The following is a 27,031-nucleotide window of genomic DNA, read 5'->3' on the forward strand; positions in this document are numbered from 1 at the left end:
ACATGCTTGGCCCCCCTTCTCCCTCCCTTTCTCTTTCTCTCCCTCTCCCTTTCTCTCACCCTTTCACTTTCTCTCTCCCACTTTTGTCTTCAGCTTCCTTTATACTTACTCACTACAGTGTAATTTGCACAATAATTGTTCTGGATCAATTCTCAGGCTTGGGCCAGCAGTGCTTCTCTTGGCTTTTTCCCTTTCTTTCTACATGATCTTTTTTTCTCTTTCGCCCCCTCCCTCTCCGTCTCTTTCTTAGCAGGACACTGGATTAGTGACTGTCTTGAGATAACTGTTCACAGCTTGGGTTGGAGTGTGTGGGACCGTCTGACAGAGCGTGTGTGGATAAACATGCATGTTAGTGCTTGAGTGAGCACGTGTCTAGAGTAAATCGATGTTGAGGAGTCCACGTTCAGGTGGTGTGAATTTATGTTCCTGCATACGTGTGTGTATTACTGCATGTGAGTGAGAGCAGGAAAGAGTTAGTTGATAAGTGTTGAGAAGGGAGTCCTTTGTTTGGAACCATCACTGGGTTACATCCAGGGTCGACAGGCTGCTGTCCTCTACTGCTTTCCAGTCCTTCCTGTTTGTCATAGCTGCACCCTCTCCACAGTCTGTTAGACCATATTCCTTCCTCCTCTCGCTCTCTGCTGCGGATACATTTCTACTGCATGCCTAGGCCCGGGGGATCTTGTGGGGTTAGATAAGGTGGTGTGTGCACATGTGAATATTCATTTGAATGTGAATGGAGGGAGGGGGTCGGTGAGGTTGAGTGAACTGTGTTCTCATTCCGCTCTACATTACTGCCATCTCTGCCAAGTTGAGTTCATCATAGTTAGAGCCGAGTAAATTAGCATATAGAGCAGGTAGATTATTGACTCTTACCTATCATGGGTGACTCTATGAAGCTCCAGGAGTTGGTCTGAGGGACGTATGACTGTAGTACTCCTGCTGATCGTCCCGCCTCGTTCACCCCTCCAAACACATACACCTTCCCCCCACACACTGTGGCTGCTGCAGAGTGCACCGGCTTGGGGAGCGGAGACACCATCGCCCACTGGTTGGTTATGGTGTCGTACCTACGGAGAGGAGCAAGACAAGGACTGGTTAGTGATGGTTCATACCAACACAGGACAGTTCATTAACATGTGCTACCATTGTTTTTTCATCTGCAAGGCCTTTTTCAATATATTTGAAATGTGCATTTAGAAACAATATTGCAATGTGCTAGCTTATGGCCCATGTCTCCTATTTTCTAAATGGTGCACACAGCACTACTGCAAACAGAATATAATTCAGATATATAGTACATGGCCAAAAGACGAACATCTCATTTCAAAATTGTGTGCATTACTATGGAGTTGGCCCCCATTTGCTGCTATAACAGCCTCCACTATTCTGGGAAGGCTTTCCACTAGATGTTGGAACATTGCTGCGGGGACTTGCTTCCATTCAGCCACAAGAGCATTAGAGGTTGGGCGATTAGGCCTGGCTCGCAGTCAGCGTTCCAATTCATCCCAATGGTGTTCGATGGGGTTGAGGTCAGGGCTCTGTTCAGGCCAGTCAAGTTCTTCCATACAGATCGACAAACCATTTCTGTATGGACCTTGCTTTGTACACGAGGGCATTGTCATGCTGAAACAGGAAAGGGCCTTCCCCAAACTGTTGCCACAAAGTTGGAAGCACAGAATAATCTATTGTGTGCTGTAGCGTTAAGATTTCCCTTCAGTGGAACAAAGGGGCCTATCCCGAACCATGAAAAACAGCCCCAGACCATTATTCCTCCTCCACCAAACTTTACAGTTGGCACTATGCATTCTGGCAGGTAGCATTCTCCTGGCACCTGCCAAACCCAGATTAGTCTGTTGGGACTGCTAGATGGTGAAGCGTGATTCATCACTCCAAAGAACGTGTTTCCACTGCTCCAGAGTCCAATGGCAGCGAGCTTTATACCACTCCAGCCAACGCTTGGCATTACGCATGGTGATCTTAGGCTTGTGTGCGGCTACTCGGCCATGGGACCCCATTTCATGAAGCTCATGACAAACAGTTCTTATATTGACTTTGGTCATGCAGTGTAGTATCACAGGGAGCCAGGCATGAAACACGCAACGGTAGAAGTTAAAGACACAAAGTAATAGATTTTCGGACATGACTGCAAAACAAAGGCAACCAGCCATGACGAAACATCTAGCCGACACTTGTTAATCGCCTATTGAAACAACTTTCAGTTCATGACAATAAATAGCTAGGCAGCTACTTAACCCTGTTGCCCAAAGCTAACGTTATAAGCAGCCAGCTAGCTTCTTCTGGCTAGTGAGGCTCTACTGGACCGGGTTATGTGTTGTGAAGCTAGCCACAATAAGTATTAGGCACAATAGCAGAATTTCCGGTTTTGGCTTCAAAATAAACGTGTCATTGACAGTAATGCAAATGAATACAAATAGTAGAATTATGCCATACTTTTATTTATTTTGAGCCCACTATTGTGGCTAGCTTCACATAGATGGGCCCGACCACTATTAATCAACTAAGAACCGTCTTATAAATGAGGGTAATTTTCGATGACACCTAGCTACATAGTTAGCAGCTAACTATAGCTACTGAAACAGACGTGTTATTTGACACGTCAAATACAGTAACGTGACGTGTATCTTTTCTGAAATGCAAAGACCCAAATGGCGTTCCATAGAAATCCTGGTTGAGAATGAAATGACTGAACAACCAAACAGCAAAGCAAGTAAGTGAAAGAAATAGGTTTTGATTATGTTTTACTGGTAATAGGGACATACGTAAATGCCCCCCAAAATGTGTGGTGTGTAACCTTTATTTAAACCGGCAAGTCAGTTAAGAAGATATTCTTATTTACAACGATGGCCCGGACGACACTGGTGCATGCTTGCTGCGTGCGTGCTTGCTGCGTGCTTGCTGCGTGCTTGCTGCGTGCTTGCTGCGTGCTTGCTGCGTGCTTGCTGCGTGCTTGCTGCGTGCTTGCTGCGTGCTTGCTGCGTGCTTGCTGCGTGCTTGCTGCGTGCTTGCTGCGTGCTTGCTGCGTGCTTGCTGCGTGCTTGCTGCGTGCTTGCTGCGTGCTTGCTGCGTGCTTGCTGCGTGCTTGCTGCGTGCTTGCTGCGTGCTTGCTGCGTGCTTGCTGCGTGCTTGCTGCGCTTGCTTGCTTGACGCGCGCGCTTGCTGGCGCGCTTGCTTGCTGGCGCACGCTTGCGTGTTGACACGTGCGTGTTGACACGTGCGTTTTTGTCTATAAAGTCAATTTCAAACCAATTGGTTGGAGGAGTGAAATGCAATCATGTTTCAGATAGCATTAGCTGTCAAAACACATCAATCATGCATTTAGTGACGGTCAATACTGTGGCTGTTGGTGAAGAGAAGAGCCAAGGTCACTTGAGCTATTTACAACAGAGACAGAATCAGGCCATAGACGACACATTTACTGCAGAAATAAATACTTTTAATTGAGGAATGTGTCAGACTAGTTTGTTTAATATTTACTCCTATTTTCTCTGAGGATAACACATGAAACGAATCCACTGATATCATAAACACAAACACTGTTGGAGAGTTGATTTGGGGAGGCTAGCTGTCAGTCAACATGATGTTTGGTATGACAGGATAAGTAACGTGCGAGTGAGTGAGTAAAGAGGGACATGGAGGCTAGTCAGCCGGCTAGTCAGCCTGCAAAGAGCAGGCATGTTAGATATGGGTCACCATCAAACACACTAATATGCAGGAGTGAAAGTAGATATTTTTTACCTGTAAGAGACACCCAAGTGTGCACAGATTTCTATAGCCTAGGGAGGTAGTCACAGAATTACATTTCCAATCCCTATTCATTTCATATATGATGTCTGTGAGCCTAAGCGCCTAGTCTTTGTTCTAACACTTAATATGCAATAACTTTTAACATAAGCAGAGCGTGGGTTTCAAGTTTGGGGAAGCTAATTTTTCACCATAAACACGCACCTTTATAATAAAGCATTCCACCCATCCACACACTTGCAGACTTATCTAAGAAAGCCTACTATTCTTAAATTTGATGATTAGATATATTATTTGCCGAAATTATGACTATCAATCCCTGTTCACAAAAAGACTATGGTCTGCCTAGGCTATAGGCCTATCAGATATATTTCTTGTTGGCCTTTTATAAAAACATTTCATGAAATTCTACTACACTTCATTTGAATGGAGACATTAACAATCTTACAATGACAGGGTAGCCTACTCTGCTGACACTGACAAACAGATCAATAAAAACAACGTTGTCTGATCCATATAATGGGCCTACGAAGAAAGGAGACCTGGAGGAGGAAATTATTGTCCAAAAAATAAACAAAAACAAGTGGCACTGACCCATTGATAAAGACAGTGAACGTGCACACTCACCGGGGATATGACCGAAGTTCTCTGCTGGTGCCAATAAAATGAGCTACTGTTGGCTTAATTTAATTGAGAATATTGATACCTAAAAGGCAGATTGGAGTATTTTCATTGTCATATCTTTACAGCAACAGCCATTTGCTTTCTAAACGGTTTGTCCAGGATTGTATTGTTTAAATATTGAGATATGCCTGGCTGGGTCTCTCTTCACTGACAGTTGCAACTCAACAATCTATTTTGTTTTACTGTGCCACTTACCTAAATGCGGGCCCTTCCGACTGTAGGCTATGGAGATTTAAAATGATCCAGTTTTTCGTTGTTTAGTTGAAAACCCTTACTCTCCCCAATTTCGTGATTACGATCTTGTCTCATCCCTCAGGAGAGGAGAAAGGTTGTGGCATGCGTCCTCCTAAACATGACCCGCCAAACCGCACTTCTTGACACCTGTTTGCTTAACACAGAAGCCGGCTGCATCAATGTGTCGGAGAAAACCCCGTTCAACTGAAGACCGGGGTCAGCCTGCAGGCGCCCGGCCTGCCACAAGGAGTCGCTAGAGCGCGATGAGCTAAGTAAAGCCCCAAGGCAAAACTCAAACGACGCCACCCTATGGGACACCCGGTCACAGCCGATAATGACACAGCCTGGGATCGAACCCCAGGCTGTAGTGATGCTGCGCCACTCGTGAGGCCCACAGCTTTTTTATTTTAAAAGCTAATGATCCTCTGTGGACTAAAATTTATTTTTGGTGTAGTAGCCTATTTTGAACAATTTTATTTATTTATGTATAGACAGGAGTAAGCTAATTAGGCTATATAATTTTGGAAATTTAATTCAACTTAATTTAGGGAAAGCTTAGCTTCCCCTAGCCTTATGGACACACCACCTATGCAATTTAATGTGGCATAAACACAACCAGCTAAGCTTTCCCTAAAATAAGTTGAATTAAATTGCCAAAATTATATAGCCTATTTAGCCTGCTACTGATGATGTTTTCATCTGATTGTCAAACAATCACTTAACAAAGGTGCTCCTGTAGGCTACCCATGCACATTCTTTCCACTCTCAAAATAATTTTGGCATCCAAACCCCAACAGTGCAATGTGCACCCGCAATTTGATGACTGGAAAGAGACCTCTGTTATAAAACACCTATGTGTATTGTAATGACATTCTGAGATTGTAATGAGGCCTACACTTGTAGCCTGAATTGATGCATCCACTGTTGTCTCGGCCACTCATCTCAGCCTTCACAAAATGTAAAGTGGTCTAGTGGAAACAACCATTTGGACATTTGGAGAGTACACCACCATGCGACTGACATGTAGTAATATTAGATAATGGTGTAGTGGCCTATAGTTTTTTGAACATGTATTAATTGGGATAGGCTCACGTTTTACCAGTACAGCGTACCCCCACTATTTTGCCGGGACACCGTACCAGCCCGCCTTACTTTCACCCTTGCTAATATAAACCACAAAATGACTCACTCAAATTATTCACAGTACAGACACATAGGGTCTAATTATATCACCAGTGTAGAGGTCAACCGATTATGATTTTTCAACGCCGATACCGATTATTGGAGGACCAAAAAAACAGATACTGATTAATCAGCCGATTTAAAAAATATATAATTTAAAAAAAATTGTAATAATGACAATTACAACTGTACTGAATTAACACTTATTTTAACTTAATATAAAACATCAATAAAATCAATTTAGCCAAAAATAAATAATGAAACATGTTCAATTTAGTTTAAATAATGCAAAAACAAAGTGTTGGAGAAGAAAGTCATATGTGCCATGTAAAAAAGCTAACGTTTATAAGTTCCTTGCTCAGAACATGAAAACATATGAAAGTTGGTGGTTTCTTTTAACATGAAACTTAAATATTCCAAGGTAAGAGGTTTTAGGTTGTAGTTAATATAGTATTTATAGGACTATTTCTCTCTATACCATTTGTATTTCATATACCTTTGACTATTGGATGGTCTTATAGGCACTATAGTATTGCCAGTGTCACAGTATAGCTTCTGTCCCCCTCCTTGCCCCTACCTGGGCTCGAACCCGGAACACAGATAGCAGCCACACTCGAAGCAGCGTTACCCATCGCTCCACAAAAGCCGCGGCCCTTGCAGCGCTGGGGGAATAACTATTCCAAATCTAAAAGCGAGTGACGTTTGAAACAGTATTAGAGAAAACCCAGCTAACCATTTCACATTGGTTACACCAGCCATTAGGCTGATAGGCTTGAAGTCATAAACAGTACTGTGCTTGCGAAGAGCTGCTGGCAAAACACACGAAAGTGCTGTTTGAATGAATGATTACGGGCCTGCTGCTGCTCAGTCAGACTGCTCTATCAAATCAGACTTAATTATAACATAATAACACACAGAAATACGAGCCTTTGGTCATTAATATGATCGAATCCGGAAACTATCATTTCGAAAACAAAACGTTTATTATTTCAGTGAAATACGGAACCGTTCAGTATTTTTGTCTAACAGGTGGCATCCCTAAGTCTAAATATTCTTGTTACATTGCACAACCTTCAATGTATGTTATAATTACGTAAAATTCTGGAAAACTAGTTCGCAATGAGCCAGGCAGCCCAAACTGTTGCATATACACTGACTCTGCGTGCAATGAATTTAAGAGAAATGACAATTTCACCTGGTTAATATTGCCTGCTAAACTGGATTAGTAGTAGTGATTATGATTGATTGTTTTTTATAAGATAAGTTTAATGCTAGCTAGCAATTTACCTTGGCTTCTACTGCATTTGCTTAACAGGCAGGCTACTCGTGGAGTGCAATGGTTAGAGCGTTGAACTAGTTAACTGTGCGGTTGCAAGATTGGAACCCCTGAGCTGACAAGGTGAAAATCTGTCCTTCTGCCCCTGATCAAGGCAGTTAACCCATAGTTCCTAGGCAGTCATTGAAAATAAGAATGTGATCGGCCATTCCGATTAATCGGTCGACCTCTAGTAGAGAGAGAGAGGAATGAGTACCAATGGGACTGCTGAGTGTGTGTGTGTGTAAGAGTGAAATAGAGAGTTCATGTACATAAGAGAAGGTAGGGAAGTAGAAGGTTATCAGGTCTCCATCTCTGCTTTCTCTCGTCTCTTCCCCCCTGGATGAAGTAGTGTTGGGTTGTTTGGAGGTCACTATTGCAAGGTGATTACATCACACACTGAATCATTCAGGCTGCGGTCAGGGTAGGCCCCCGAGGCTGGTGTCAGGGTAGGCCCCCGAGGCTGGTGTCAGGGTAAGGCTGGGGTCAGGGTAGGCCCCCGAGGCTGGGGTCAGGGTAGGCCCCCCGAGGCTGGGGTCAGGGTAGGCCCCCGAGGCTGGGGTCAGGGTAGGCCCCCGAGGCTGGGGTCAGGGTAGGCCCCCGAGGCTGGGGTCAGGGTAGGCCCCGAGGCCCCAGGGAGGCTGGGGTCAGGGTAGGCCCCCGAGGCTGGGGTCAGGGTAGGCCCCCCAGGGAGGCTGGGGTCAGGGTAGGCCCCGAGGCTGGGGTCAGGGTAGGCCCCGAGGCTGCGCTCAGGGTAGACCGCCGAGGCTGCGCTCAGGGTAGGCCCCGAGGCTGCGCTCAGGGTAGGCCCCGAGGCTGCGCTCAGGGTAGGCCCCGAGGCTGCGGTCAGGGTAGGCCCCGAGGCTGCGGTCAGGGTAGGCCCCGAGGCTGCGGTCAGGGTAGGCCCCCGAGGCTGCGGTCAGGGTAGGCCCCGAGGCTGCGGTCAGGGTAGGCCCCCGAGGCTGCGGTCTGGGTAGGCCCCCGAGGCTGCGGTCTGGGTAGCAGTATAGCTTCTGTCCCCCTCCTTGCCCCTACCTGGGCTCGAACCCGGAACACAGATAGCAGCCACACTCGAAGCAGCGTTACCCATCGCTCCACAAAAGCCGCAGCCCTTGCAGCGCTGGGGGAATAACTACTCCAAATCTAAAAGCGAGTGACGTTTGAAACAGTATTAGAGAAAACCCAGCTAACCATTTCACATTGGTTACACCTGCGGTCAGGGTAGGGCCCCGAGGCTGCGGTCAGGGTAGGGCCCCGAGGCTGCGGTCAGGGTTAGAACTGGGGCAGGGCCACCAACTTTTTCATCTTATGAAGTAATTCACAGTGCTTTATTAACTCCCTAAGGTTGATGTCCATGCCCCCCCGGAAATCTAATTAGCATAAGAATTTTTAAAATCCCATAAAAATCTGTAAATTTAAGCTAGAGATCCGTTTCTCACATTGGATGCGTATATAGATACTGTCTGTATAGAGGTTATCTTTATATCTATCTTTATCAGCATCATAACAGCTTATAGTATTTTAACCCCATAAAATAAGCTTCCAAGCCAAACTGAATCTTATCAGAAACATGTTGGGTCATTTTCAAAGCTTTCTATTTCCTTTCAACCGGTCAAACTGATGTCATTTGGAAATTTTACACAGAAAACCTTTCCATAATTATTATTAATTTATTTGTTGAGTTATTGCATTTTCTCCCAGATCCCTAAAAGTCTTTGCTCCGCGAAGGAAGCAGAGATGACCGACAACTACCGATTGAAGCATTCATTCTATCGATTTATGACATTCTGGTGAGCAAGGGTTTATTTAGTCTTATAGAGCAACATATGACCGGAAAGCTGCATGTACCCAATTATACATTTTTTAAACATTTTTTTTAAAGTGGAACTGACAGCATTTTAGCAACATGAAATGTTTTTATACACACCCCCAGGAACAATAATAGTTTCTTCTTCTTCTTTCAGACAAGCGAGCACTTCGATATGCTTATTTTCACCTTTTCACACATTCATAGAATGTGTGTGAATGACATAGTAAGGCATTTGTGAAAATTCTATAGCAATATAGAGTTGGAAAGCAGCTGTGCATTTGGACAATTAATAGACACTGCCGTAAACAAATCAGAATAAAAACATCTGTCTTGTCCAGGACCGGACTCTACACAGAGCGGTGTGCCATAGCCAATCAGAGCTACAGTAGGCATTTATGCAAATAAGCAATTTGCCACATGGGCCTTCCATCATTCACTTCGAACTGGACTGTGTTTACAAGCAGTAGCTCCAGAGTGACTTCAAATCATTAGATCATTTGCCAAAAAATACACACGAATGGATTACTACAAATATGTAAACACCACAGGAGTCCTCTTACATTTGGGAACTTTACGGTTCTATTGATCAAACAACCATGGTAAGGTAGCCAGAGCGAGATGAGCTAAAACCTAACGAGGAAACATTAGATAAACCCGCAAACTTTTTCAGCCATCAAAAATTGCACTGATAAATGGGGAATAGTAGCCTGCAGCTTGCCTGCCAATGCATGTCCTAACCAACCCACGCATTGACAAATGAATGGGAGATTGCCTGCCAATGCATGTCCTAACCAACCCACGTGTTGACAAATGAATAGGAGCTTGCCTGCCAATGCATGTCCTAACCAACCCACGTGTTGACAAATGAATAGGAGCTTGCCTGCCAATGCATGTCCTAACCAACCCACGTGTTGACAAATGAATAGGAGCTTGCCTGCCAATGCATGTCCTAACCAACCCACGTGTTGACAAATGAATAGGAGCTTGCCTGCCAATGCATGTCCTAACCAACCCACGCGTTGACAAATGAATGGGATCTTGCCTGCCTGCCCATTTGATCAATGACAAATACATTTGATTGACAACTAAGGATGCATTCGTAAATTGCCTCCAGTGTATCAGAGTGCACTCTACATTCATACATTCAGAGCATTGTCAAATTGTCTGTTTGTAAATTCAGGGCGTTTCGCGCTCTAGTGTTCAGAGGGCACACTGCACTATTGACATGGAACGCTCTGGCCAAAGTGTAGGGTTGATCCGAGCATTCCTCACAAAGCCAGTCAAGTATCCAAGTTAACTGGTGTAAGTTAGCTAGCTTGCTAGCTACTTCGACACCTCACTGACCATTTTTCTAACTCTAGCAGAGCTGATTAGGCTGTTTACATGTTATCTAGAGCATTAGCGACTAACTGTGGTGCGGCAACAATTGAATTACATTTTTGCCAACGTTTACTGCCATGGGTCATATTCAGCAGGTGCTGTGCATTCATAAATTCATCGGGTATTCTGCGCTCTGGCACACAGACGAAAGTGCTATGAAATCTTGCTAGCTAACCAAATGACACCTACATCTCTGGCTGTAGCCACCGACAAACGATTGAGGGGAGAAAAAGTTTGCCACTCACCCATTCCTCCAATGTCACCCTACCAGCAGCTAGCGAACGTTAGGCTCAGTGTTTTTAGCTTGCTAAATAGCTACTTAAATAGATACGCTAGCCTATTAGCCGCGTTATGACTGACTTGTGATCATTAAAATTTCTCATTGTATTGACATTCCCAGCCATAGTTCTCAGTTTCTGTACCAAATATTGTGTCATTGAAACTGAAACAGTGCATTCCGAAGTTGGTTTTGTACCATAAACATGGAATTTGATATTTGTGACTGATATTATGATTGTTTGTTTCATATCTGCAAAGTAGTTAAAACGCTGTCAGTTCCGCTTCAAGCCTGTGTCAGATAGTCTGTTTATTATTCACCATAACAATAGCAGCCCAAACAGCCTAAAAGAGAGTAAGGCCATGGTGAATGGGGTTTAATAGAGGTTTGCTAGCTAATGGTGTGTCTTATTATCCTTTTCATACACAGACCAAAACCATGGAAAAATAAGAGCCATCTAAAGACAGTCATGGTTCCTGCATTTTCAGACCTTTTAACCAAAATACAGCTATCGGGTCTGTGTGAATGGTTCTCGGTTACACCCCTCCCAATTGTCTAGCTACCCACTGATATGTATTAAAGGGGTATACATGCAAATAAGTGGTAAATAAATGACTGTTTGAAAAGGGGTCATACAAATATTGCCTTTTTAAAATATTTTTCTCCAGGTAACATACCACACCGCCTGTCTGAAATGGGTACCAGTGTGTGTTTCCTCTGCGCACTCCTCTGCTGTACTAGCAGAGAACGTGCTAAGGTCCAGATAATGACTCTCTCAGTCTCAGTTACAGCAGCGATGACAAGATCTTGTATGATATGTCCTGAGGAAAAACAACAGTGATCTGGGACTGGACTCAGACCTAACAAGAGAGTAAAGACAGATGGAAGAGAGAGAGAGAGGCATCTGGAAGCCTTTCTTTCTGCCCATGCCTTCAATCTCTCCACACCTGTATTTCTCTCATGCTGGGGTCAAGTCAGAGCAGCAGTTGTCCCCCTGTGATTTTACTATAAAGACACTAGGATCTTGAGAGCTACAAAACAGTAGTGTGATGTGTGTGTGTGTGTGATACTGACAGCTTCTAATTACGATGTGAAATCACCCACCCCATCATGCTAAATGTGTTTTTTTTTGTGCGTTTCTGTATGTCAGAGCGTGTTAATTGTCTCATCACCGTGTGAAGGTAGAATCTCAGTCTCACTTTGGTGTCCAAGGACTAACTTCAGCTGAAGACACACATTGCTAACTGTGTTTCTGACTCATTAATTACTTGATCAAGAGAGACCAGGAGGAAGGGAAAGAACATCCAAGATAGTGATATTACATCCATCCTGTCCTTTTGATTGCCCTGCCAGATGTATTGGAAATAAATATGACCTACTGAATAGACAACACTAGGGTTATTGTCACACTTTGATCCTGTTGGCTTTAATTGCATGGTTTAAGTCGCTCCTTAGGAGAAAAACACATTTTATTGTCAAAGTAAACAATGTCAGTATATACTGTGATCCATGTAGCACCAAACCAGCAGAACACACCAGACACTAACACACACATGCACGGACAGACCACTACAAGCAGCACGCACACACAGAGCCAAGAATCCTTAATCTAATCCCAGACCATCCACAATGGCTCTCCCGGATTTACCCATAATCCCTGAGAATAAACTCATTTACACACTGCCCTGTACACGGAAGTCTGTCTATATTGATGTGACAGCACACTGGAGACCCTTGCTGCTGCTCTGCATCCTCCGCCAGCATTAACACTCATTTCAAACTGGTGAGAGGGCACCTTGAAACACTGTCAAGAGAGGACTGGAGACTGAGTGTGTGTGTGTCAGAGACAGTATACCAGTTTAATTGGACGGGGGCGTCAAGTAGGACGTGCGACATCAGTGTTGGCTGTGGAGTAAGTTACACACTAATTACTGATCCTCACTCGGCACGTACACACACTTCTTTACTAACCCGTACACTGGACACCTAAACTTGTCACACACACACACCTTGTCAAGCACACACGCACACCTTGCTATTTCAGACCTGAGACGAGAGATACATGTACCTGAAAAAAGCTGGCAAACACAAACAGTGTCCTCAGCAGTGGTGCCATCCCTCAGTGTCGGAGAGCAGTGAGTGTTTTAAGATCATCTGGCAGCACAGCTTTCCTCTGTAAAGGTCAGTTATCCATCTACAGCAGCAGGAAAGGCCCATTTCCTGGAAGCTCTCAGCCCAGAAGCAACCACACTACCCAGTAGTGCCTAATTAACTACACACATTATTAATGTCTCTTTCTTCCTGTGGGCTTAGTCTATCCTTTCTTATTTTTCCAGCCTGGAGATATTTCTAATAGTCTGTAGAATGTTAAGAGGATAGGAGAGAGAAAGGGGGGATCTAGTAAGGGAGAGAGAGAAAGAAATGATTTCGCCTGCTGGTAAAACCTGGAAATCACCCAAACCGTCAGCTAGTAAAAGACATGCACACAATGCCTCAATCTTCACATGCATTTACTTCCCTTCCTCTCTTATTATGTCCCTCTACCCCTCCACTAATAACTCTCCCCAAGCCTTAACCCTGCCTGTTTCTCTGGCTGTAACCTGGAACCCCAACTACATGAGGGACCGAGCAGGCATCCCCAGACATCCCTGTTTCATCATCCTCTCCTACAGAAACCTCACACACACACACACACACACGCGCGCGCGCGCATGTTCCATCGTACGCTCCATCTTTCTCACACATACTCCTCAGGCCCTCGCTGTGACGGGGGGAAGCTGGTGTCAGGTATAAGTCAGATAATCTGTCCGTCAGGTATCCTACAGCAGCCCAATACTATATAAAGAGAGAGGTAAAGGAAGAGGAGAGAGAGCGGGAGAACAGGAGAGAGAAATGGAGAAAGAAGGGGGAGAGTGAAAAAAAAAATAAAGGGACAGATTGAGAGAGGGGGGGTTGAAGGGAGAGACAAGGAGAGAAAGAGGGATGATTCTTTGGCTCTTTAGGACGTTCTTCCTCTCTCCCGGCACCGGAGACTAAATCAAAGAGACACAGATAGCCACCATGCAGAGCTGGCAAAGCACAGCCCAGGGTCAACACACACACACAAAATAATAAGTTGATAATTAGTGAAGGATGAATGGATGTCGGCTGAATTGGCCTTCATATTGGCCTTCATACCAATTTACACAGCAGAGAGAGGGATGAAAAATAATGAGAAAAGAGAGGGTGAAAAGAGAAAGGGTGAAGGAATAAGAAGCGAGAGAGAAGGTGTGATGGGAGTTGAAGAAAGAAGGGTGAGTTAGCAGAGAGGGGTTAGCTGGAGCCCTGACAGCACAGTAGGAGACGGTTGTGAAGTTAAGGATTAGCTCTGCATGGGGGGGGACCTCCACAGCAGGGGGTCTGGAGCTAACTTTACCTCACCAGAGCTCTGCCGTGGGACTACAGAGGCACGGACACCCCCCTTTCCTCTCCCAGCTCCAGGCAAAGAAACAGGCACAGGAAAACAACTCATCAACACGCCACATTAGGAGACGGGAGAGGGGGGGTTTGGGATGCAGTGCAGGCGGTTTTCTCAGCGCTTAATGGGTACCCCATCAAGGAGCATGTGTGTCTATGCCTGTGTATGTATGAGTGTTAGTGGGAGTGTGTGTACGGATCATTCATACTTGTATATCTACTGTGTGTGTGTAGGGCAAAGGGTGGACGGGAACCTGTGTGTTTGTGTAGAATGAGTTGAATGAGTGGGGGCGCATCTCCCAGTGTGGCTTAACAGCTTCCCGAGCAGGCAGACAATGGAGAAGATTACAGTCACAACAACTCTATACAGCCAGGCTGAGTACTGAGTGGAGTTTCTATATAACCAATATACAGCCAGGCTGAGTACTGAGTGGAGCTTCTATATGACCACTATACAGCCAGGCTGAGTACTGAGTGGAGCTTCTATATAACCACTATACAGCCAGGCTGAGTACTGAGGAGAGCTTCTATATAACCACTATACAGCCAGGCTGAGTACTGAGTGGAGCTTCTATATAACCACTATACAGCCAGGCTGAGTACTGAGGAGAGCTTCTATATAACCACTATACAGTCAGGCTGAGGAGGGCTTCTGTATAACCACTACCCAGCCAGGCTGAGTGGAGCTTCTATATAACCACTTTACAGCCAGGCTGAATGGAGACTGAGCCTTCTATACAGGAGAGACAGAGGACAGAGGGACAGGCGTAAACAGCCTAAAGGCTTCCGCATGCTTCGGTTCGGCGAATGAGTTTGCTCGTATATTCCATTAAAAGAGCTTCACTTGAAAAATGAGATAAAGCAGAACTAGTACCAAAGATTTGAATAACTAAACCAAGACAGACCAGAGCCTGTTGTTTCCAATGAGAGCAAATGAATCAGTGGGCAGAACAAGCAATGGGGTGGGCAGAGCAAAGCATGAGCTAGTGAGATCCAATTGGCACATTCTAGCTTTTATTGGCATACTCCCATTAGGGAATGCCTACTCTGTAAAGTGCATGTACGCAATAACTTAATTCACCCCTTGCACTTTGGAAAAGGGTAAAGTCCACAAAACGCAGTCCACTCTTACCATATGGAGATCGAATGTTGCATCAATAAGAAAATTAGCAGAACTTCGGTCAAAACCCATTTCGTTCCATCTTCTCCCACTGTGCTTACTCTCGTCACCATATTTGGAAGTGAGTGGAAACGACAACCGAATGCTTTACATAAGGTGAAATATCTGGCTTACTGTTCTGTGAGGTTACGGTTTTTCCATTGTGAGACACTGAAGCTAGTATATACACTGCTCAAAAAAATAAAGGGAACACTAAAATAACATCCTAGATCTGAATGAATGAAATATTCTTATTAAATACTTGTTTCTTTACATAGTTGAATGTGCTGACAACAAAATCACACACAAATTATCAATGGAAATCAAATGTATCAACCCATGGAGGTCTGGATTTGGAGTCACACTCAAAATTAAAGTGGAAAACCACACTACAGGCTGATCCAACTTTGATGTAATTTCCTTAGAAGGCTGTTTGAGAGAACCACAACTAGACAACTACACATCAGTGCTACCAACAACATAACTTCCTCACACAGAAGCACAGCTCCCCACACTGGAGGGCCACAACTGGAAAACCCTGTACCAGACTAGACACCATATCCCTGTATTAAGGTATTGTTCGCTGGGCTGCAGCACAACTCAGGTAAGGAATGTTAACCAATACTGCAATACTGAGTCATGTTGCTAGTTAACAGTCTTGATGCAATATTAAGTGGTAATGGAACGTGCCTAGCACAAACACCTGCCTGTACATAGTGTTCAATAAATAAAACTGAACCATTTGACATTGACACTCCATTAAATCATAATGAATGTAGCAATAAGGCTGTCTAGCAGCTCAACATGTTGGTACACTGTACATAGTGCTCTTGTAACTCACAAGCGGGTATCTATGGTTACACTATGTACTGAATACTCTGTTAATTTTCTAGTGATAGGGATCTGCCTTGACTATGTCAAGTGAGGCACACAAAAATTAAGTTGGACACCAACTCTCCCAGAAGCAGAATTATCTGAATTTTATCAAGATCATTATCCGCTGCAGACACCTTGGTAGGTTCTTCCTTGGGTCTTCAGCTCCTAATCTACAATGTATTCGGAAAGAATTCAGACCCCATATTCTAAAATGGATTTAAAATATTTTTCCCCCTCAATCTACACACAATACCCCATTATGACAAAGCAAAAACAGGATTTTAGAAGTGTTTGCAGATATATAAATGTTTTTTTTAAATTTGTATTTATACAAGTATTCAGTCCTGGAACTGATCAGTGACCATCTGGTTCTTGGTCACCTCCCTGACCATGGACATTCCCGCCTGATTGCTCAGTTTGGCCAGGCAGCCAGCTCTAGGAAGACTCTTGGTGGTTCAAAACTTCTTCCACTCAAGAATGATTGAGGTCACTGTGTTCTTGGGGACCTTCAATGTTGCAGATATTTTTTGATACCCTTCCAAAGCCTTGACACAATCCTTTCTAGGAGCTCTACAGACAATTCCTTCGACCTCATGGCCTGGTTTTTGTTTGCTCTGACATGCACTGCCAACTTATACAGACAGGTGTGTGCCTTTCCAAAAACCTGTTTTCACTTTGTCATTATGGGTTACTGTGTGTAGATTGACGAGGAGCATGTTTCATTTAATGCATTGTAGAATAAGGCTGTAACGTAACAAAATGTGGAAGGTGTCTGAATACTTTCTGAATGCACTGTATGTGTACTGACTTCAGTCATTCCTAATCCACTAGAGGGGTGTGTAGAACAGCTGTTATAATGTGAGTGAGTCAGAGACAGCTTTCTATAGACTGTTGCTGTGGTCTCCTGCTGGGCTGGTATAAAAAGGTAGCAGCCCTGAGACAGACTGACAGACTGATTGAGGACATAATTGTGAATGTAGGAGAATTTCACGGTTAAGATCCGTGAAACCAAGAGCAAGATAGACGGCCAGGCCACAAATGAGGCAGGGCAGGCTGGAGGCGTTGAGGCTAAGGCCTTGACAGAGATGGAGACGTGTAGACACGTGCGCGCACAGACACACACAGACGCTCACAGACTCCTGTAAACAAAACTCAAATCAGCCGTGCCAATCAGTGCTTGAGTGGGCAAATCAAATGTGGCTGTAGAGCTGCAGGGCAGAGGCCCAGTCAGTCAGGCTGCTGCTGGGCAAACTGGACACTGTACCAGCCATGCACACATGACATCACACATCACTATAGGGCAATTCTATGGGTAACAGATTGATGCTGAAACTCAGATTTCCCACTTTAAAATGCATGTCAAACAAAAACCAATGATTGCAAACTTAAAAACCATACAACTATTTCCTCAACTATTTCCATTCTGTTACTGTGGAATTGTCCTATATCAAACAACAGATGGATAGATAGACCGCTGACAAAAACGCAACAAACCTGCATCTTACAAAATAACGCTGTGAAGAGCCAAAATATGACCATGGATAGAGATCTGGCGATGGACAAAAGACGGAAATGTTGGTAAAGTTTCACGTTTTTAAATGTCTCTTGCACACGTACAGTGAAATGCCTTTCTTGCCAAATCTAAACACAAAAATGCAGTAATCCATGACAATGTAAAACAAAAAAATAACAAAAACAGACTAAATCAAAAGTAAGCATAGTAAACTCAGCAAAAAAAAAGAAACAACCTCACTGTCAACTGCGTTTATTTTCAGAATACTTACCGAGTAAATATTTGTATATACATAAGATTCAACAACAAACTGAACAAGTTCCACAGACATGTGATTAACAGAAATTGAATGTGAATGTGCACCAAAATCAAAAGTAACAGTCTGTATCTGGTGTGGCCACCAGCTGCATTAAGTACTGCAGTGCATCTCCTCCTCATGGACTGCACCAGATTTATCAGTTATTGCTGTGAGATGTTACCCTACTCTTCCACCATGGCACCTGCAAGTTGGGGGGAATGGCCCTAGTCCTCAACCTCCGATCCAACAGGTCCCAGACGCTCAGCTGGATTAATATCCGGGCTCTTCGCAGGCCATGGCAGAACACTTACATTTCTGTCTTGCAGGAAATCATGCAAAGATCAAGCAGTGTGGCTGGTGGCATTGTCATGCTGGAGGGTCATGTCAGGATGAGCCTGCAGGAAGGGTACCACATGAGGGAGGAGGATGTCTTTCCTGTAACGCACAGTGTTGAGATTGCCTGCAATGACAACAAGCTCAGGCTGATGACACTGACACACCGCCCCAGACCATGAAGGACCGCCCACCTCCAAATCGATCCCGCTCCAGAGTACAGGCCTCGGTGTAACGCTCATTCCGACGATAAACGCGAATCCGACCATCACCCCTGGTGAGACAAAACCTTGACTCATCAGTGAAGAGCCCTTTTTGCCAGTCCTGTCTGGTCCAACGACGGTGGGTTTTTGCCCATAGGTGATGTTGTTGCCGGTAATGTCTGGTGAGGACCTGCCTTGCAACAGGCCTACAAGCCCTCAGTCAAGCCTCTCTCAGCCTATTGCGGACATTCTGAGCACTGGAGGGATTGTGTGTTCCTGGTGTAACGAGGGCAGTTGTTGCCATCCTGTACCGGTCCTGCAGGTGTGATGTTCGGATGTACCGATCCTGTGCAGGTGTTGTTACACGTGGTCTGCCACGTGTAACAATTTATTGCCCTGGCCACATCTGCAGTCCTCATGCCTCCTTGCAGCATGCCTAAGGCACATTCACGCAGATGAGCAGGGACCATGGGCATCTTTCTTTTGGTGTTTTTCAGAGTCAGTAGAAAGGCCTCTTTAGTGTCCTAGGTTTACATAATTGACCTTAATTGCCTACCGTCTAAGCTGTTAGTCTTTTCCACAGGTGCATGTTCATTCATTGGTTATGGTTCATTGAACAAGCATGGGAAACAGTGTTTAAACCCTTTACAATGAAGATCTGTGAAATTATTTGGATTTTTACGAATTATCTTTGAAAGACAGGGTCCTGAAAAAGGGACGTTTCTTCTTTGGCTGAGTATATATACAGGGTCTGTTACAGTAACATTTACAATGTGTAGGGATACTGGAATGATAGAGGTAGATATGTACAGGGGTAAGTTGACTGGGCATCAGGATATATGATAAACATAGTTGCAGAGGTATACGTGGATGGGGGTATGCTCGCCACCCTGTAGTCCACTATCAGCTCCTTGTCCTTATTGACGTTGAGGGAGAGGTTTTTGTTCGGGCACCACACTGCCAGGTCACCTCCTCCCTATTGGCCATGAATGTCTTGCTCCCAGGCAGACTAAATAACATTTTTGCCCGCTTTTGAGGACAATACAGTGCCACTGACACGGCCTGCAATGAAAACATGCGGTCTCTCCTTCACTGCAGCCGAGGTGAGTAAGACATTTAAACGTGTTAACCCTCGCAAGGCTGCAGGCCCAGACGGCATCCCCAGCCGCGCCCTCAGAGCATGCGCAGACCAGCTGGCCGGTGTGTTCACGGACATATTCAATCAATCCCTATACCAGTCTGCTGTTCCCACATGCTTCAAGAGGGCCACCATTGTTCCTGTTCACAAGAAAGCTAAGGTAACTGAGCTAAACGACTACCGCCCGTAGCACTCACATCCGTCATCATGAAGTGCTTTGAGAGACTAGTCAAGGACCATATCACCTCCACCCTACCTGACACCCTAGACCCACTCCAATTTGCTTACCGCCCAAATAGGTCCACAGACGATGCAATCTCAACCACACTGCACACTGCCCTAACCCATCTGGACAAGAGGAATACTTATGTGAGAATGCTGTTCATCGACTACAGCTCGGCATTCAACACCATAGTACCCTCCAAGCTCGTCATCAAGCTCGAGACCCTGGGTCTCGACCCCGCCCTGTGCAACTGGGTACTGGACTTCCTGACGGGCCGCCCCCAGGTGGTGAGGGTAGGCAACAACATCTCCTCCCCGCTGATCCTCAACACTGGGGCCCCACAAGGGTGCGTTCTGAGCCCTCTCCTGTACTCCCTGTTCACCCACGACTGCGTGGCCACGCACGCCTCCAACTCAATCATCAAGTTTGCGGACGACACAAAAGTGGTAGGCTTGATTACCAACAACGACGAGACGGCCTACAGGGAGGAGGTGAGGGCCCTCGGAGTGTGGTGTCAGGAAAACAACCTCACACTCAATGTCAACAAAACTAAGGAGATGATTGTGGACTTCAGGAAACAGCAGAGGGAACACCCCCCTATCCACATCGATGGAACAGTAGTGGAGAGGGTAGCAAGTTTTAAGTTCCTCGGCATACACATCACACACAAACTGAATTGGTCCACTCACACAGACAGCATCGTGAAGAAGGCGCAGCAGCACCTCTTCAACCTCAGGAGGCTGAAAAAATTCGGCTTGTCACCAAAAGCACTCAAACTTCTACAGATGCACAATCGAGAGCATCCTGGCGGGCTGTATCACCGCCTGGTACGGCAACTGCTCCACCCTCAACCGTAAGGCTCTCCAGAGGGTAGTGAGGTCTGCACAACGCATCACCGGGGGCAAACTACCTGCCCTCCAGGACACCTACACCACCCGATGTTACAGGAAGGCCATAAAGATCATCAAGGACATCAACCACCCGAGCCACTGCCTGTTCACCCTGCTATCATCCAGAAGGCGAGGTCAGTACAGGTGCATCAAAGCTGGGACCGAGAGACTGAAAAACAGCTTCTATCTCAAGGCCATCAGACTGTTAAACAGCCACCACTAACATTGAGTGGCTGCTGCCAACACACTGACACTGACACTGACTCAACTCCAGCCACTTTAATAATGGGAATTGATGGGAAATGATGTAAATATATAAACAATGCTACCTTATATAATGTTACTTTATATAATGTTTACATACCCTACATTATTCATATCATATGCATACGTATATACTGTACTCCATATCATCGACTGCATCCTTATGTAATACATGTATCACTAGCCACTTTAACTATGCCACTTTGTTTACATACTCATCTCATATGTATATACTGTACTCGATATCAGCTACTGTATCTTGCCTATGCTGCTCTGTACCATCACTCATTCATATATCCTTATGTACATATTCTTTATCCCCTTACACTGTGTATAAGACAGTAGTTTTGGAATTGTTAGTTAGATTACTTGTTGGTTATTACTGCATTGTCGGAACTAGAAGCACAAGCATTTCGCTACACTCGCATTAACATCTGCTAACCATGTGTATGTGACAAATAAAATTTGATTTGATTTGATCAAACTCATTCCACGGTGGGCTGAGCGTCTGCGGGTTTACGCTTCACCTTTGTTTTTGATTTATGAATTACGGTCACTATTTAGTAATGAACTCCCCACCTGGTTGTCTAGGTCTTAATTGAAAACAAAAAACAAAAACCTGCAGACACTAGGCCCTCCATGAAATGAGTTTGACACCCCTGCTGTAGGCAGTCTCATCGTCGCTGGTGATCGGGCCTATGATCGTCTTGTCAGAAAACTTGGTGTTATTTAACTTGGCGCATGTCTACACAGTCCTGAGTAAACAGGGAATACAGGAGGGGACTAAGCGCACACCCCTGTGGGTCCCCCTGTGTTAAGGGACAGTGTGGCGGAGGTGATGTTGCCTACCCTCACCACCTGGGCTTGGCCTGTCAGGAAGTCCAGGATCCAGAGGGAGGTGTTAAGTCCCAACAGACAGACCTACTGTACATGTCAAGGTTTACGTTCGCCGGTAATAACTGGCTTTCGTCACTACAAAAAGGTACATGCTGATAAATAACATTTGGTGTCTGTTGTCCCGGGAAACAAAAAAATCCCATTGTGAAATAATGGCAATTGTATAGTTTGGTGGAGGAGGAATAATGGTCTGGGGCTGATTTTCATGGTTCGGGCTAGGCCCCTTCCTTGCAGTGGAGGGAAATCTTAACACTACAGCATACAATGATATTTTAGACGATTCTACTTTTTTTACTGGTCCCCGATGGGAATCGAACCCACAACCCTGGCATTGCAAGCGCCATGCTCTACTAACTAAGCCACACAGGACATTCTGTGCTTCCAACTTTGTGGCAACAGTTTGGAGAATGCCCTTTCCTGTTTCAGCATGACAACACCCCTGTGCATAAAGTGAGGTCCATTTAGAGATTGGTGTGGAATTGGAATGCCGACTGCAAGCCAGGCCTAATCGCCCAACATCAGTGCCCAACCTCACTAATGGTAGTATGGATACAAGTCCCCGCAGAAATGTTCCAGCATCTAGTGGAAAGTCTTCCCAGAAGAGTGGAGGCTATTATAGCAGAAATGTACCAACATCTAGTGGAAAGCCTTCCCAGAAGAGTGGAGGCTGTTATAGCAGCAATGTTCCAACATGTGGTGGAAAGCCTTCCCAGAAGAGTGGAGGCTGTTATAGCAGCAATTTTCCAACATGTGGTGGAAAGCCTTCCCAGAAGAGTGGAGGCTGTTATAGCAGCAATTTTCCAACATGTAGTGGAAAGCCTTCCCCCGAAGAGTGGAGGCTGTTATAGCAGCAATGTTCCAACATCTAGTGGAAAGCCTTCCCAGAAGAGTGGAGGCTGTTATAGCAGCAATGTACCAACATCTAGTGGAAAGCCTTCCCAGAAGAGTGGAGGCTGTTATAGCAGCAAAGGGGGGGACCAACTCCATATTAATTCCCACATTTCAGATATGTCCGGTAAATTAAAATTCTGCCGGTCAAATGTCGGGCACCACATTCTCATAACGGAAACCCCGGTACACCAACAGACAGACCTACTCTACTACCATATGTCCAGCTAGAGAGCAAACGAAAGACCACCTGTGAGACGGCAGTGAGAAATCTTTAGAGAGCTGAGGTTAAAGTCCTGTCATGTTTTAATGCTGTTTTGATGAGAAATCCATGTGCTTAGCTGGCCCAGCAATTCTGGAAGGAAATGACTATAAATGGCTTAACAACACCGGGTGTGTGAATGGCTGAGTGTGTGTGTGCGCGCGCACGTGCTACAAGGGAGTATAAATATCCCTCAGACAAGGAGCTCTTGGCCACCTGGGGAGCAATTACATGCCTTGTAGCATCGAGACACTTCTGTCCACACGCTGTGAAAACCAACACAGCAACACCTACTATATGCCATCACCCCCACTTTCTACATAAATTCTGACATTTCGTCCACCAATATTTCAACCACTCAGATAAGACACTCCTGCTGTTTCTGTACACCCATTAGTAGTTCATAGTATTCTGTTGAACCCCTTACACACAGTTGCCCTCTCTACCACTGCTTTCCCGGTTCATCTGAGTGCCCCGATAACAGACAGAACCTTTTGACAGTTTCAGACAGAGAGCGTTGTAGATAATGGACACTGGCTGAGGGTCTCCGAACACACGCGCACACACACATCACTGCTTTGTTTGGCTGTAAACTCTGAGATACACTGCTAGGTCTGTAATTACAAGCTGCGACTGGAGGCAGAGGAATCAAATGCGTTTCCATTACAGGACTCAGTATTCCAGCCAGACAGCCTTAATGACACAGCATGGCAGCGTTAGAGACATATCAAATGAGATGATTCCATTTCAGGGATCGATGTTACATGGAGATAGTGTCGTCGGTGTCTGTGTGTTGTTGCGTTGAGAGCGGCTTCACGGTGTGTGTGTATCTGTGTGTTGTTGCGTTGAGAGCGGCTTCACGGTGTGTGTGTGTCGTTGCATTGAGAGCAGCTTCACAGTGTGTGTGTGTCGTTGCATTGAGAAAGGCTTGGGAGATCCATTCAGTTCAGTAATGAGCAGCAGCAGCCTGTTCCATTACGTTCTGTAATGTTATTTTGATTGCTCAATTTAATCTCCCCAGCCCAGCATCAAGACCGTGTGTGGAGAGCAGCAGAAGATAAAGCCATTCACATCTCCTCATAGGCCCTTCAGTCTCATTGTTGCACTTCCGTGGATGGAAGTGTTGCTTTCTGATCAAAGGGATTTTACCCACTAATCAATAATCAAGTTTGACATTAAACTGTCCTTTACAGCTCAGGACAGTTACACACACAGGGATATACAGGCAATAGCCATCCTTCTAACCAGGGATATCTATGCACAAGGCTCTATTGAAAAAGCTAGTCGATGTAACCTAACATACAAGACACTTCATGAAATAACTTCAATATAAGTATAGCCAACAGAGCACCTGCAAACATGTTTTAGCACAGCTTCCGTTACTGCTACACTAGCAGCAGCCAAAGCTCGTGCCACTTAATCAGTTGTTTCCATAGGCACATGTCAGTGTCCTACCTCTCTACATGGTCCAGGTTTCCTGACACACCCAGACCTCCGATGGTATAGAGTTTCCCATCGTAGACCAGACTGTTGTGTCTGCAGCGAGGCACCGTCATACGGGACATCAGATTCCAGTTGTCCAATAGAGACATGTAGCACCACACGTCAGCTACCATCACCCCCGACTCTGTCCCACCTGAAACACGCACATAAAATACACACGTCAGCTACCATCACCCCCGACTCTGTCCCACCTGAAACACACACTCGTCAGCTACCATCACTCACAACCGACTCTGTCCCACTTGAATCACACACATAAAATACACACGTCAGTTACCATCACCCCCGACTCTGCCCCACCTGAAACACACACCACACACACTAATCAGCTACCGTCACCCACAACCGACTGTCCCACCTGAAACACACACACTACACACTCGGCAGCTACCATCACACCAGACTCTAACACCGACTAAATAAAATGCATATACAATTTAACCAATGTTAAAAATATCCAGATAGATTATTTTTTTTACTGGTTTACAATAAGTCATTTTGGAATCGTTATGACCTGGGGGCAAATGTAACAAGCCACCACCAAGACACAATGCCTGTATATTCACCCTTATTTCTACCCCTCACTGTTACAATGCATTACCTAGCTTGGTATGAAAGCAGCAAACAGAGTGGACATTCAATCCATTATCTGGAGGAACACAGGGTCCTTAGCCCTGGTTAGTACTACTGCACACTGATGATTTCCCCACTGAGCACCTGCCTCCCCACAGACACACACAGGCCAGGTCCATGGGAAATGAGAGAGGGGAGGACATTCTCTCTTAGCGTTTCTAGTGTTCTGTTTCACAGTCGAATGTCAAGGTCTACCTCTGTATAGGAGATGTACACACATGGAGACTGGACGAGAACAGAGACCTCTGGAGGAATATAGTACAGAGAACAGAGACCTCTGGAGGAATATAGTACAGAGAACAGAGAACCGAGACCTCTGGAGGAATATAGTACAGAGAACAGAGACCTCTGGAGGAATATAGTACAGAGAACAGAGAACTGAGACCTCTGGAGGAATATAGTACAGAGAACAGAGACCTCTGGAGGAATACAGTATAGGAGAGAACAGAGAACAGACCTCTGGAGGAATATAGGGGAACAATAATATGAATAGAATTTTAAAACTTTACACTGGAGGGATGGATAAACAGATATATTCTGTGTGTGTGACGGTCCACGTCGTTAGCCTACCTGACAGGTAGATGTTGTCCCCAGCTGAGATGACGCTGAAGAACTCTCTGTCGTAGAAGGGCAGGCTGGCCAATGGGAACCACTTACTGTTCTGAGGGTTAAAACATGTCACCGCCGTCAGAGAGCGCTGGTTCATACTGATGGCCTGACGACCACCGATTAACACTATCACCTCTGCCACACCTAGAGGGACAGAGGGAGGGGGAGAGACAGAGAAACTCATTAAGCAAGTGTTAGCAGAAACTATCATACGGTGAGGATGCTGTTTTTGTGAGTGCGTCAGAGCAGTGTTTCTGATAAAAGGACCCAGCCTATTTAGTTGGTTTGGAGCAGCAACTGTTGACTGAGTCAGAGGTACAGGTGCAATAATTGGTGGTATTTATTTACAATGAAATGTAAATAGTGATTGCACAGTTAGGATCCTGCGATAGCATAGGAACTAGTGACATAGTTGGGTTCAAGCATTGTTTGTAACTAACAATTATCCATTTGTGTGGGGAGAAATGGAGGGAAATATCCTACATGACATGTGATAAGTTTACAGGCAAATCAGTTTCAGAAATGGGCTGTGGATATTGTAGCCTCGGAAGTGGGAAGCCCAGGTTTGTCACGTACTAAACAGGATTTTGGTAGGTTGTGGACTATGGTTGTGGACAATTCCTTTGAGTGATGGACATAGCTCTAATTGGTCTACAGACGGCACCAAACATGGCTTCAGATGTTTTTCAATTTAGCAGCCTGCAGGCCTTGTTTATTGTTATTTCCAAATCAATAGCCTCTCAGGGATATGCAAAACCAAAAGGCAAACTGACAAAGTTTCCTCTTGGTGCAGGAAAGTGTAGTGTGTAAAGTGGGACATATAACTCAATTATCTAGACAGCTCTCTCTGCCATCTGTTAGGCTGCAGCAGCTCTCTTACTCTCCAGTCCCATACAGATAACTCTCCTGTCTGCATCCGTCTTTCTCCCTCCCTCTTTCAGTCTCTCCCTCCATTGCCACAGAAAACACTTATCCAACTCTCTCTCTACCCCCCAACCCTCTTCTGCCCCCTCTACTCCATTCCCATAGATGCACATCACTTCTCTATCTGTGCTAGTGAGACTCACAGCATGGCCTCAAACCCTTACTAAATCAATACGCTAAATCAATGTGTGGATATTCAAGAACAGCAGCACTGCAAACAGCATTTTAATTCAGGGTCTCATCTAATTCAGAGCAGCACCTCCACCTGTGTGTGTGTGTTTTGATCAGAGCTCCCTCAGCCAGTATAAGTATTCT

The 27,031-nt window shown here is 45.1% G+C and overlaps 1 protein-coding gene across 4 annotated transcripts in view; it reads right to left on the minus strand.

The window, feature by feature from the left end:
• Positions 1-27,031, minus strand: part of LOC112217382 (kelch-like protein 29) — a 120,553-nt gene that overhangs the window by 7,504 nt on the left and 86,018 nt on the right. For all 4 annotated transcript variants that reach the window (XM_042300887.1, XM_042300888.1, XM_042300890.1 and 1 more), the window contains 3 exons: positions 25,754-25,936; positions 24,503-24,683; positions 877-1,070 (listed from right to left, as the gene is read on the minus strand). In XM_042300887.1, coding sequence (XP_042156821.1) covers positions 877-1,070; positions 24,503-24,683; positions 25,754-25,936 — 558 coding nt within the window. The remainder of the gene's footprint in view (positions 1-876; positions 1,071-24,502; positions 24,684-25,753; positions 25,937-27,031) is intronic.

This window comes from Oncorhynchus tshawytscha, linkage group LG18, assembly GCF_018296145.1.
Source record: "Oncorhynchus tshawytscha isolate Ot180627B linkage group LG18, Otsh_v2.0, whole genome shotgun sequence".
In the NCBI taxonomy this organism is placed as follows: Eukaryota; Metazoa; Chordata; class Actinopteri; order Salmoniformes; family Salmonidae; genus Oncorhynchus; species Oncorhynchus tshawytscha.